The sequence below is a fragment of the Zosterops lateralis genome (assembly GCF_965231275.1).
Source record: "Zosterops lateralis genome assembly, chromosome: 1".
Lineage (NCBI taxonomy): Eukaryota > Metazoa > Chordata > Aves > Passeriformes > Zosteropidae > Zosterops > Zosterops lateralis.
Genome location: NC_139762.1, coordinates 20,725,134 through 20,740,334, shown reverse-complemented (window position 1 = coordinate 20,740,334; position 15,201 = coordinate 20,725,134). Strand labels below are relative to the sequence as shown.

At 35.3% G+C, this 15,201-nt stretch overlaps 1 protein-coding gene across 1 annotated transcript in view; it reads left to right on the top strand.

The window, feature by feature from the left end:
• MALRD1 (MAM and LDL receptor class A domain containing 1) overlaps positions 1–15,201 on the top strand; it is a 239,833-nt gene that overhangs the window by 63,178 nt on the left and 161,454 nt on the right. Inside the window, exon 19 of the mRNA XM_083877445.1 lies at positions 12,377–12,464. Within this exon, the coding sequence (XP_083733571.1) occupies positions 12,377–12,464 (88 nt within the window). The remainder of the gene's footprint in view (positions 1–12,376; positions 12,465–15,201) is intronic.

The window sequence follows — 15,201 nt, the reverse complement described above, 5'->3', positions numbered from 1 at the left end:
CCTTCCACTTTCCTTTTAAATCTGATACAGTGCAGTATTTTACATTGTTCATTTATATTTCCCAAAACACCATTTTTAAGTAGAGAGAAATTCTGTCCTTTGGAGGAAAAGTCATTAATATTACTGTGGATGCAAAGAGGCATATGAAGGAGCGTATTCATTTTCTGCCAAGACCTTTTGTAGAAATATAAAGGCATATAAATATAATGCTATCAAAGCTCCCTTCCCTTCCCTTCCCTTCCCTTCCCTTCCCTTCCCTTCCCTTCCCTTCCCTTCCCTTCCCTTCCCTTCCCTTCCCTTCCCTTCCCTTCCCTTCCCTTCCCTTCCCTTCCCTTCCCTTCCCTTCCCTTCCCTTCCCTTCCCTTCCCTTCCCTTCCCTTCCCTTCCCTTCCCTTCCCTTCCCTTCCCTTCCCTTCCCTTCCCTTCCCTTCCCTGTTTAGTGGTTTATCTAAAGATATATAAACCTAGGTGACCTATATTTGATCTCCTGAGAGTTAGGAAGGTCTATTCAGTAACTGAAATGTTTTGCACATGTTGGTGTTGTGGGGTTTTCTGTTGTACCTGCACAGTTCTGTGCAGGAAATTTCAAAGATCTTATGTTGTTTTGATCTAGTTTTGTTTCTCATTGTCATTTTTGAGGGGCATGAGGTATAAGTTTGATTGTTCTGAAGAAAGAGATTGAAATCTGATGTTCTGTATTGTGTATCTTATAATGGAGTTTGCTGTGTCACAACCTACAATACTTCAAAAATCAGAAGTTTTGAAGAGAGCAAGTTGTGTTCTCTTTCTATTAAGTTGCCAAGTGCTGATCTCTTTCCAATTTTTCTTTCTCTTTCCAAACTTTCTTTTAAGTGTATAGTGTTTAAATACACTGTATTTGAAGTATTTCTTCTGAGATGTGTACTAGAACAGCCTCTCAGTCAGTCTGAGGGTGTCTGCAGGCTGTGTAACAGTATCAAAGCTGTAGCTTCTATATTCATTATATTGTGTCCCCCACACTCCATAAAATTAGGGTGTGTTTCAGACCACATGTTTAGTTTTGTAGGTCACCTCAATGCTTCAAATGAAATGTTTAGATTCACTTGAGAATGGATTTTTTTTCATGAAAATCTAAAAATAAGATAGAACCTTTAAATAATTTTCTGGTCAAAATGCAAGTCTTCTCTGCGTCTAACCAGAGCATCTCCTCAGCTCTCACAGGATTTTCATAGATTCCTAGTGAATAGAAAATGTTAGACTCTAGGACCAGAGACAGTCTAAGTCTTTGTCAGTCAGACCTTCAGTTTGCTTTTTTCTCTCCTAAATGTGTGAGACAATCATACAACTGAGATGTCTCCTCTTCGTCTTTCCTCCTTAGGTAAGTAGGTAATTTGTTGACTCCAGTCAGAAAAATAGTCATTATAAATAATAAATCCCTCAAATTCACATTTTAATTTTATTTGCTAAGCATGGGAAGCTAGGTGTGGGAGCACATAAACAATTGTGCCTATACACCAACTCCTAGGAAAATGAGAAGTTGTCAGCCAAAAATTCAAAGCAGCACTGAAAGGCATTTTAGAACCTCTTGAAAGTCAGATTCCCTTTTGAAAGTTTTGAACTCTATAGGTATGAAACTCTAGGCCCTTTAATTGAATGCTCTGGCAGAAACCCAAAGGCAACAGCAGACTCCCTTGGCTCACACCTGCTCACAATAAGCCTCAGAATCCTAATTTTGTCAAGAAAGCTTTGTTCTAGCTGCCATTAAACCATGGTGACATTTGTTGCTGTTCCATCAGATGTTTTACACCAGAGTGTTAAATGTGACATCAATTAAGAACAATGGGAGTAGCTGGAGGAGGAAAAAGCAAATTTAGAGCTAAACTGTTTAAACAAAAAGAATGGAGTTTTCTGAGACCTCTGTCAAACACTGCTACTGACAAGTATTAAAAATAGTCACAAATACACATGCATGTAAAAATTCTGCAGCTTTATTGATCTAGAGTTTCTCTTTCTCTGCAAAAGACATTATCTGCAAGAAATTATACCTTTTTTTTTAACTGGAAAAATTCAAGTTAAAAATTAATTCCTTATAAACTATTTCTTTTAATTATTTGAGATACTTGTTTCAACATGAAAACCCCCCACTGTCGAGTGTTCTTGTCTCTTTACTTGTTCTGCATTTTTTCATACTGAGTTTACTTACATGTCTTTTCTTTAGACAAACATTTGAAAAAGTAGTAAAATAAGATTCTGTCCATCATACCCTACTCATGTTGTTGATGATTAATGTTTGCTTTTATCTTCCTTAGAATAATCATATCTGAAATAGTTTCTGCTCAGAAGAAAGTGCAGAGATTCTACTTTAACATTTTAGAAAAATTTTACTCTCTTAGTTTCCTCTATTTATTCATATTTCTGATGATACAGAAAAGGAAATGATGATATGTAAAAACTAGCAAAATTCTGAATCTCAATCCTTTTGAGCACTATAGTCCCCTTTTTGTCATGATATAAATCACATACTTATCATGTCTGTCTTAAGTGACATAGGGCAATTTTACTATATTGCAGAACACATTATTTAAAAAAAGAATAATTACCTTTACCCCAAAGTTATTCCTTTTTTGTTCATGCAGATTATACATTTATCTCTGTAAACAAAGATGATTAGAGATCATTGGTACTGAAAAATGTAAGTAGTACATAAGAGAATCTATCATCATTTTTGATGATTTTATAAAGATCAGTTTTGCATTTTCTTCGTTGGCTCTTACGAAGTTTAGAAATGCAAGCACAGTGTTCAAGTCCATGGTATTAATGCTATATTTGGTATCATTACTAAAAAGTTAGTATCTGACTATCATACATAAAACCTTAGTTGTCCCTTCAAATATAATAGTTTTTCCATTTAAGTGTGAAAAATAAGGACCAAGCTGAGAAGAAAATAAATAATGCAAAATAACATTGCAATTAAGTAGATATAAAATGTGTTTGATATTTTCCTATTTTACAAGTGGTTAAAAAAATAAACAAAAAATCCACTATGATAATTTTGATCTATTTATCAATTAAGTATTAGCTTAGAAAGTAATGGAATATTGATTGAAAATTAGAATTATACATTTGCTATGAATATAAAATAACACTATATTCTATGAACGCAAGTATAAAACATTTTTCTTTCTCAAGTATTATTTTTATCTGTTGTGCTATTTTCTGGGGGGCAATATACAGGTACTTGTATTATGGTTTTTGGTATGACTTTGACTTATCAGTTTGGTGTCAAATACATGTGTAGTGAGCATACAACTTTTACATCCAGGCTCTTGTCATTCATCTTGTCAACAGAGATAAGAAGGGCTAAAAACTGTACATAAGGTACTAAGTGGATTAGGTTATAATCACAAAGGCTGTTCTGCTTTTTTACCCTTTTACTCTTCCTTTTCACTCCTCAGTGGGATGAGATAGCAGTTGTTCTTTGGGGATTCTGATGATCTGATATGTAATAAGTGATATGGCATCACAAAAATCATTCTTCAGTTATTTCTGCAATTTGTGCTTGTTTCTTGCAACTACTTTTCTGAGAAGAGAGGATTGATCAACACCCTTACCCCATCAGCCATTTCTGTAATGAAAGACTCAGAATTGTAGTGGCAAATGGAAATTTTGGTGTAATTCTGTTTTAAAAACTACTTTTTATAGTGGTTTGGGGTTCTCTTTCAAACAAAAAGAGTCCACTGTGGTAATATGTGAAGTTTCAGAATGCAATGTTTTTCTTTCATGCATTTCTATTGGTGATAATTATATTCCATACATAAATAATTCAGGAGACTTATAGTAAACTAAATACCCTTTTTACCAATTTTAGACAAGATAATGGCTTACAAGTCTTCTTTGTTACCTATACTATCCTTTAAGTAAGAAAATTTAAATTTTCATTTCCTATATAAAAAGCATCAGAACTATGGAAATTACAAATTTGAGATAAGATCTTGTATCCCATTTCACAACCCCTCAAAGAGAAGATTTTAGTAGGGTCTGTAATATCATAATTTTGTAGACTTGTGTGAATTTTTCAGTCTTCTCTAATCATTAATTGAGAAGCATCAGGTTGAAATACTGGACTTATACGGGTGTATTCCAGAACATGTAGCTGATCAAACGTAACCAAACTTCTTTGCCTGCAACTTCTCTGGAAGAGTTTGCATTAATCTTTACTGTCCAGAGGAGAAATATTATTTCCTAGTGTGGAAAGCACAGGAAGAAAGAAAACAAATCAAAGTAATTGTGTATTTACCTTTATTTTTTGAACATTAAACTAGGAGGGAAAAAATGTAAATATTTGACCTTTTCTAGAACACTTGGGTAAACTGTGTTCCTTTCAGAAAGGGAGACACTTGAGATTTAGCAGAGAAACATCTAATCAACAGTGTCACAGAGAAGCTTCAGAGAGAAAGATCATTAGTGATTTTACTGAATAGAGACAAGAGAGATATTTTGTGAAATCATTAAGTACCACAGTCCAAGCAAAAGGAAATAATATTTTAGGATGGTCTGTTGTACAGCTCGTTGCTGAGGGATGTTTTGGATAGAAGAAACTACAAATGAAATCAATAAGCAACTTGGCAAGTTATCAGAAGAAGAGTCTGTTAAGGGCTAACAGCACAATAATGAGGCTACGACCTCCCACCTGCCATACACTGCTAAGAGTCTGTGTGGAGCCCCTGCATGCCAGGATGTGGCGTTGCTGTGGATGATGCCATCCATGGGGACACAAACACTGAGCCGGCCTTGCCACCACACATCTGTGCTCGTGCTGTGAGGCTCTGTGCTGCTCAGAGCTGCTGCTGCATTGGGAGGCTCACTCTTTTTGATATTCTGGCTGTGATTTCAGATTTTCTGCAGTCACTTTCACCCTTATTGAACCAGCTTTACTATTGTCAAGTGTTGTTAGCCTTCTGCCTTGATTTGATTGTCTACTTCCTTCCTTCTTCAGGGCCTCATTTCAGCATGTTTTGATGTACCAGTAGGAGTGTGTTAATGTTTAGTTGGTCAGATACATATTTTTCATTAAAATCTGGTGTTGAAGCAGCTCCAAACTTATTGAGGACTTCTCTAAGACATTTATTATACGTCTAATACCCATTTGTGATCATTTTTATGTTATTGCTTTTGATCCATTCCCTGCTAACAATTTCCACACAACGATTTAGAGAGCATGGATTTCCACTCAAAAAACAGCTTCAGTTTCAATTTTCAATTAACCATTCCTCATCTTCCTTCTCCTATTCTTCTCCTTTGTACTTCCCCTAATAATCTCCTTAGATTAGTATTCAGGAACTCTTTGTTTTTTCTTCTTCTACTTTTTCCCCCCCTGTCCTTTAATTGTTACCATTTGCTTTTTTTGCTCCTTACTCCTGCAATACTACTTCTAATAAATGGATATTTAGATATATTTGCTGCATCTCAGTAGCTCTTTTTCTGACTATTCTTCTTTGTTTCTTATCTGTGTGTTGGCTTCTTTCTTCCCTGATACCTCTTTGCCTATTGCACTCTGTGGTTTTTATATTTACATTGTGCTGTTGGTTTCTGGTCTGTTTACAATCATTCCCAGTTTGTTTTCAGTGTGACATTGTACAGCCTGTAGTTTCAGGCAGACTATACAATTTTGTATGTAGTTGGCTCGTGGAGCAAGTTTGTTAAATGGCTAGCATGGAGCTTTAAATATCCTAATGAACTGTAATGGGAATCAACATCTTGCACCAGATAAAAGGTTGCTCAAATTCTTATCTAACTTGACTACCATGCTTGTCACCATCATTGTAAAAAAATTCTTTCTTTATGTACTATCTAAATCTCTTCTCTTTCAATTTAAAGTCATTGCCCCTGTCAATATAGGTCTTGGAAAAAAGCCTCTCTCCATCTTTCTTATGAGCCAGCTTTAGGTATTGAAATGCTGCCACATTGATCCACAGATCCTTCCTTTCTCTAAATTCAAATCTTGCATACTGTCTTCATAGGAGAGATGTCCCAATGCTCTGACCATTTTTTCTAGAGGTCTTCCTCTAGACCTACTCTTATAGATCCATGTGGTTCTTATGCTGGGGAGTCCACAGCTCGATGCACCACTCCAGGTGTGGGTTCACCAGGGTGGAGCAGAGCAGCAGAATCACCTCCCCTGGCTGGCCAGCCACACTCTTTGTATGACACCCAGGGCAAACCCTACACAAGTTTGCAAGTTATTTAAACAAAACAAAACAAAAACAAAAACAAAAAACCCCACCAAAAACACTTAAAAACCAACCAACCAAACAAAAGAACCCCAAACAAACAAAAAAACCCCACCAAAACCAAGAACCTCATACCCAAACCCCAAAAAGTTGCTGTCTCACTTATATTTAACACTCATGCCTTTTTAGAATGTGTCCTGGCAGGTGTGATGAGCAGAGATGGTTTCAGGGTGTCTGAACTGTGCCAGAGATTGCTCTGTCAGGCCAAATCATGTGGATTACTCCCAGTCTGTCCTGTTGAAGTGTCAATGCTTTTGGTACAGCAGCTCTAATTCTTGCTCTTGTAGGTCCTAAGCTCTCCACCAAATCCTATCCTCACAAGCAGCCTCAAGGGGCTGTAGAGGGCCAGGAACAAAAAAAGACTTACCTCATGTCAATGTCATGTTCATACTTCATGCAGAATTTGTACAGATGAGTTTGGGCAATTCATGCTCAGGTTTCCTAACTGGTCCACTATGTAGGTCAGAAACAACATACACATAGAGTGGACAATGTGGGGACCAAGGCACTTGTTGGAAGGGATGAAAAATAACCTTAAGGCTTTGTGGTTGGCGGTGAATTTTGTGTTGATAGTGAAGACTGCTCAATACCTTCAGTATGGAGTAAAATACAGAGAATTCTCATACTGAAAATGTGTGTGGTACAGTGCGATGTATTTGAAAAATAAGAAGTGTGAGTTTTTTAAAAAGTTATTCCTAAACAACAGTTTTGCCCTTTTTAAAAAATGGATTTCAGAACATAGAAAACTGAGGATATAAGGAAATCACATGAGAAATAAGGAAAATACATTGTACAAACCTTCAGAGAAAATTTTGTGGCCTTTTTCAGATCTATGGGAAAGATAGTGGCCTTTTGTTCAGTGTTATCAGAATACTTAAGAGATAATCCTCTCTAACAATAGAATAAATTTATTCTTTATGCTCTTGTTTTATTGATATGCTGTGGAAGACTTGTCATGATGTCATCAAGTCACAACATGTGCAAAAAGGAGACAAGGAATAAGAATTTCTAACCTATCTTTAATAATGCCTTTTTGAGTGAAAATTATATTCTTAATTTCATGCCTGTCATTTCCTTGCAATTTGTTTTTCTTGAGAAGGGAGAGAATAAGGTGATCAGGATGAGTTTTTTTACCTTTCCTCCCCTCTATTTACATGCAGGCTGGTCAAAGGAAATCACATAAAGTCATAAAGTAAAAATAGACTTTCTATTCACTATTGAACTGTCAAGTTCTGCCCATGTTTTATTTATGCAAAACCTGAAGTAATAGAAAGTTTTCACTATCTTTCAGAACCCACAGCCCACTGAGAAACTCTCTTGGGCCGTTTGAATTCAAGGGGCATCATGTAAGATGGGAGTTTCATTTTCCTGAAAATTAAGAGTACTGTTTCACATTTCCTATTGGTATTACTATATTACTTATCAGCAGCTCCTGAACAGGAAAATGAGACTTGGATAACTTTTCAAGGAGAAGGAAAATATTAGTTACTTTTACCTCATGACTTAACTGGATCTAGAAGCCATCTTTGAAAATATAACAGGAAGATCACAGGAAAGCTATACTTTTTTGAAGATTTAATTAAATTTCCTTCTGCAATAATTCTTCCAGTGCTAATATTACAGAGTGACAACAGGATCTTTTCTCTTGAATGAAGTTTTGTGGCCTTAATACAGGAAAGTAAAGACTCCCAGAATATGTAGTTATTAATTCCGCCAATATCAGTGAATAGTCTAAAACAGGATAGAAATGTGATTCATCCCTGCACTTTAGAGAAATGCTGTGAAAAACATCATAAATCAGCATGAGGGTTCACAAGCTTATAGTGAAGTGTGATAAAGTGCTTTACTGAACTAGAACTAGTGTTTTTCAGTATCTTGTAAAACCAAGCACTGTAAAACATCAAATATTTGACACAAGATTTTTCATATTTGATGTGTGCAATCTTAAGAATGCTGGTAACAATTCATTTGGACACCTGTGTGAAAGGACTTTATTTCAACTTTTGAAGTCTTGAGACATTAGTTTCTAAAGCATTTTTGATAGTCACAAAAGAAAGGGGCTGATGAGCTTTAAAGAAGGGCATTGTGATCTTGAGCTTTTCAGTGGGTATAACTAAAATGATGTGGTGACCCAGTGTTGATAATCTTTCCAAAACCTGATGGCAGGTCTCCACTTGTGCTTGCTGTTGGGGTTAGAAGGGTTCCATGCAGCACGTAACAGCTCTGATTGCCTAAACCATTCCCCCAAGAGAGGGAAAGCTGGAACAGACTGTGACAACCTATGCATCTATTTTTTTCCAAAGACAAGAGTGTTTTACTTTGGTAAAGCTACAGAGGAAAAGTTCACTGCCACATAAACAGAAGGAAACTGATGGACATCTGGATGAGAGATTGGGAGAATAATCTCAAGTCCACAGTGCCAACTCCTTTGATGGCAGCTGAGGATGCAGAGAAAAAAAGCCAAGGAGGAAAAAATTTACATGTTTGGAAGCATCAAAGCAGTCAATATCTTATTTGATGTGAATTAATAACTACTCAAAAATTGAAAATCAAATCTAAATTTCTCAGATTTTTTAATATTTTTTTTCTGAAAGAATTGTGTTTTCTTGGAAAATGGTTTTCCTTTTAATGTAATTTTTGAGAAATTATTATAGGAGTATGTTAGAAACAGCCATTCTACAGTGAAGACTTACGACATTACTTGTGACATGATCATTGGATGAAAATATTTTAACAAAAAAGATTTGAAGCCTCATTCTGTGGCTTCTCCTTTGTCAGCAATTACAAAAGTTCTATCACCTCATAAGGAATTTGTTGCTTTTTTGATAAAAAGTTATTATACATTATTATACAATTTTTTATTCATCCCTAGCATTAAAATATAGGGGTAATTTACTTCAGAGATATGTAGTGAAATGTGTATTACTTTGTTTTCAGTAAGTTACAACAAAAGGTTTTTTTATAAAAAAGTGATTTTTTCAATTATTTGTGTGGTTGTTCTTTCCTGTTCAAACCAATTCACATGATTTCTTGACAGAAATCATGGTAGAAACCTAATCAAAATTACCATGCTCTAACTAGAAATAAAATCACTAAATAGCACTGTTGATATCTCCTGTGACAAACCTGAGTTACTCTTTTTCTAAATTACAAGTTAAATACATTAGAACTAATATCACTATTTCCTAGACATTCAGAAACCCTCAGAATTTTGAATACACCACAGTTTCTGAAATTAATTCCATTCTATCTTAAACTATGCTTGTATAGAAATTAAGATTTTACTTTGGTAACCTTCAGTGGGAATTGGCTAGTGACAGAAATGAACATTACTGTAAAAATTGAGCATTTGTACAAAACAATATTACCCATTGTAATTCCTCTATTAACACTTGTCATAACGTCACTTCACTCTTTAAAAGCCTATTTTGTTCAAAACCTTAAGGGATCATTCCTTTTATATATATAAAGGGTCATTTTAACTCAGTTTGCTTTCATGAAATTGGGTGTTTTCCCCTCTTTTCTTTATGTCAAATACCTTTTGATACCTTAATAGATTTCATTGGGTCTGGGTCTTAGGCTTTTGAAAACATGAAATGGGAACTATTTTTCTCATTCAAATAATAAATGTGATGTGAAATGAGTTTCACAGCAGATGAATTTCCTAAAGGTTGCTTAATAGTATCTTATGAAGTTTGCAGAACTATATCTGGCAAATTAATTTAAGTGGTCAAAGTTTAACCACAGCAGCAGACAGACTATGCTCTGTATTGAGGCTCAAAACTCATGCATTGGTCTTATTTTCAGTTTTAAATGTATACTATACCTATGCCACTATTACATTTTCTGTTTGCTCATGAGTTCATGCTATATGTCAAAGTATCTGACTCCCCAAGTGCATGGACAAATGTAAAAAAAATAATGTGGGTGGGGAGATTTTAAACAACACAATAATGATGATAATCAGTACAAGCTTATTCTGAATTCAATTCCCCCTAGAGAACTGTGTCCTGTCACTTCTAACTTTGGATATTTTTAATTCCTTCAAAAACATATTCCTTGCTTAAGGTGCAAGAGCGCAACTTCCCTAAAAGAAACATTGGTGGAAGATGTTATATAAGGATGTCCTCAGCCCATGTGTCTGTCAGGACTGGGGACATGGGCACAGGCAGATTTGGGGACTGAAGCTCCTTGAACACCCAGCAGTGACATCCACAAGTGCACAATCCAATCCCATGGAAAATTAATGTAGTTGTGAGGGTATTTGGGTTTATCTTAGTAACAGCTGTGTAATTAAACACACTGCCTCTTTTTCTGAATTTGAGCTAATTAATAAGTAATTAATTGCAAGTAGATAATCATTCATACTTTGAAAACAAATTGAAAATTATATTTAAACTGTTTGTTTTCCCGTCAAAATTACAGTGGAAGGAGATTTGTCATTTTGGAATAATAAATTCATTTGCATGGCTTTTCCAAATAGCAGATGTTTTGGTTTATCCTGTTTCCTATTTCTAACCATTTTATTGCCACTGGTACCAGTACTGTAGCATTGTCCCCATTTTAATCTAAAAATCCCAAAAGCCTGGGGTAATATTGTAAAGAATATTTGTGGGTATCCTGAGGGAAAAATAAGAATCCCATACTGCTGTGAGGGCAATAAAAAGCAATGCTGTAATTTACTGTTGTCGTTCACATGAAATATATTTTTTTGCTAAAATGGCCCATCTGGAGCATATCCATAGTGGGGGACATACACCTGTCTTCTTTTAGCATACTCGTTTATTTTGTGTAATGGACATAATACATAAATGAAGTGTAATCATTTTTATTAACTCTGGTCATGTCAGCATCAGTAATAAATCTACAATTCACATTCAACTTCAAAATACCAAAACAAATTTGTCAGTGTTAACATATTTAGACTGATATTATTCTTTTACTTTTACAGGGTTAGGCCATTCCTTGCATTTTTAAATTTTATTTAATTTAACTTTTCCCTTGTGATGCAGGGTAATAAATTTCAAGTGGAATGTTTAAAATCTCTATGTACATGCCATATGAAAAATGGTTCTTGTTGAATATAATGTTCTTTACAAGTAAAATTGCACATAAATAAATTACAAGAAAAATAGTAGAACTAACAGTACTCTGAAGCAGAATGTACATATTTTTGCCACTATTTATACTTCATTAATGTGTAGGAATTTTTTACTAAAGCGAGAAAAAAAACTGAAAAATTTGCGTTATTTTATTTTTTAAAATTTATTTAAATTTTATACAGCATTTCTGAAACTGAATGTGTGTGTAGCATGTAAAGTAGGGATTTAAATCAATGACAAAGAAATAACAGTGTTTGAACTCTGTTGGATCAGCAAACATACGTTTATCTTTTTTCAAAGTGTGTGGTTTGAGAAGACTTTATTATTTTTAGGGATTTATTATTTAGTTAAACAAAGAATATTCTTGACAAATCATTCACTAATCACCTGTTGAATATTTATCACTCAGCAACAGACAGAAGAGATGAGGTTTCTTAACCTTCCAGAGACTATTTCACAGACACCAACTTCTCCTATTCCCTGGCAGTAGACAGTAATGAAGTAAATACAGCATTGTCAAGTCTGATGAAATAGTAGAATATTTTTCTTTAAAAGGTTCTATAGCTCATTTCTTACCTGCCTAATTGTTTTCATTGTACTGAAATTTGTATAAGTCTATAGTTTTTTTAAATGAATGGTACTGTATTTAAGCATGATTAATGTTATTACAATAAGTACCAAAGGAGGTAATCATAATATGCCATTTATGATAATGTCTTACCATCATTTTATATCACAGTGATGTTTCAGTGAATTTACACCATTGTGAAGCCAATCATTCTGTTATGGTTCACTATGATTTATGTGACCACCAGGAAAAGCTGATAATTAGCCTCTTTTGTAAATCGACATTAAATAGACTATATCCCGTAGAATAAATTTAATCTCATTTTAAGTGTGAAACGTGGCAAATGACTCCTCTATCAAATCATAAGAAATATTTAATAAAAAGTGGAAGTCTACTATATGCTGAAAAAAATGCTTTTGTAATTCTTGTTTTCCTAGATTTTGGTGGAAGGTACCGTAGGAGATGGTTTCACTGGAGACATTGGACTTGATGATGTGTCTTTTCTGGGCTGTACTCTTTATAATGGTAAGAGTTGAAATGTACATTTCCAAGCTGTGAGCTGATTCATTGCTGTCATTTATAAATATTGCTACTAGAAAAGTAAAAGCCAGGTTAAACTGTGACTCAGACTTGTTTCCCTGATTCTCAGACCCTCGTATCCAGGCATCAGCACAAAATAGTTTCTGCTGTGCATGTAAGAAGTCAGTGAGAAGTGTGCAGCTTCCATACTCTTTGAGATCTTGATTCCTAGACGGTAAAAGAAACTTAGCTATGTGTAAATGAACTGACCTTTTGTTCAACCAATTCAATTTGATACAGCTTTCTACCTCCTCCTAATAATTCTTAATGTATTTATTATGCCAACTGCTCTCACAGCACACAAATAGTTCAGGTGATAGAGGAACCTGCTGTCAAAAGTCATTGTTACCAAGGGTAGAACAATCTCTATAGATTTGTAAAATATTATATTCCAAAGTACATGTACTTCAAGACACCAGACTCAGGACATTGGGTTCACCACAGAAGAGATTTTAAGGGGGCTACTTTCAGCTGCAGCAGGTATTGCAGGGTTATATGTGGTGTGACAGTTGCTCTAAAGTCATGGCAGGGCTGTAGAGCAGCAAACAATTTAAAACAGTGTCTGAATATTAGTATCCTAGCACTCATTCTAAAACACCCTAGTGCAGATGCATTTTGTTCTGGTACTCCAAAAATTTCTTATAGATACAATAGGATTATCAAATGTGTATTTCTTTTGCAGATAATTATCTAATGTTTTGCCCTATTTATACAGGGTAAAGCAGTTATTATAACATTATAGATATGAAGGGTATTTGTAAATACTCTCTTAATGGATTGTGCCTTGTATTCAGGGAAGAAAATCTTAAAAGAACTAATCCTTAAATATTTGCAAATTAGTTAGGAAGAAAACTTTAAAAATAAACAAGAAATTGGAAAGCATAGAGGGTCAGAGTTTCAAAGTTCATGACTAAGAAAAAAAAACAACCCTCATTGTGTGTGGAAAGATAAAATGAAAATACTCAAATATAATGGTGGACAGGAATCAGTCTGGTGTTCTGTATATTTTTAAAATTCAGAGCAATTTTTGAGACAGTCCAGGGTCCTGTCTTTAGTTAATCTCCCCCATGCCATTAAAATATTCCAACAACAAAGAAAAAACAATCAAAGATACTGTGGGAATTATGGGTCCTCCGAGCTTGTCTCCTCGCTAGCTCTGCTCTTCAGATACCATATAAACGAGTTATTCCTTTGGGCCCAGATTTCAGACAGAGACGTGATCTTGGCTGGAAGGAGCAGCTCACACTTGGTGGTAATTAGGAAGGTTTATTCAGGCCGATGTCCCCGGTGTCACAGAGTGTGAGTCCCGATTTTGGGCCACTACTCGCCCCTAAGTACAGGGGTGTTACTTCTGGAAATGAGGGGGAGTGACTTAGGTACAGGGGGCATTGACATGGCCATTTTGGGACAAGAGGGGTGTGGGGATATCTGAAGCCTTGGCTGAGCCACCTGGCTCTGCCAGAGCCATCATGTACTAGGGCGTGTCAATGGATAAGATACAATGGAAGGTACAATGGGGAGGGAGAGGCCTATTGAGGGGATAACGACAGGGATTAGGGAAAGGGGATGGGGATAGGAATGAACTATTACAGAAACTCAATAACAAAAACCATACAGAACTTTAGAAAACTCAAAATGCATTGCAACAGGGAATAGCCTGCAAAATAGACAATAGCTATGGCATATTCCACCATATTTAACACGAGTTGGATCGAGTTGAATAAGCAGGGTTCCCCTGTCCCTGCACGCTAGAATCAAGTGCAGCCCAATTGCTCTTGTTCCACTTTAAGTGACCAAATACTGACAGGGAGAGATGGGCTTGACAGCTCGGTGGTAAAGTCTCTCATACGTAACATTAAAGATGTTGAATCTTTTGAATCTTGAATGTGCTGCTTCAACACATCATTTGAATGCCCAAACCAAAGGCTATTCAGTGATGCTTGCTCTGGACAAAATTGCATTTAATAAAGCATAGAAAATAAATTGTTTCAAAACAGAGGAAGTATCAGATCTTCCTTTCTTTCCAGGTGTCGTGAAGGCTATGGTTATTCAAAATTTCATCTTCCATTTCAGTGTATCAGGAGCAGAGGCTTGAATGTAGCATTTATATTTTAAAATTTCCGACCTATAAGGTCCTTGGTGTTATTTTGAGTTGTAAATAAATTTGCCAGTTCATACAGTTCTTACTTCAAAACATCCTTCCCCTAAGCCTTTTGTTTGAGTTTTAGGACATTTTGAGAATATTATTCATTTGACTGGAAAATAATTTATTCAATGTCCTAGACTTGCTTTTTATCCTACAAAATAGAAATGGGTAATTTATTATCAGTAGTAGTGCTCCAGCCATCAGGGATTAAAAAAAAAAAATCCTTACTATCCCAGACACATTTAATATAAAAAGTCTTCACATGTACTTTTTAATTAGCTCAGGTGTACTGCTCAGGTGCATTGTGCACTACCACTAATAATTTCACAAATTATTAAATTTTAAAAAGGAGCTTTATAATGGATATTCATTTTATGGAAAATTATAGCAAAGGTTTTCAAGAAAAGAGAGTAAGCTTGAAGAAAGGTGCATAGTAAAGAATAGGAGGACAAAAAAAGACAATTGATTTGAAAGAAGTGGTAATGAGTTTGAATTAAATATTAAGGAGGTGGTGGAACAAGGTGGTGACCTCAGAAT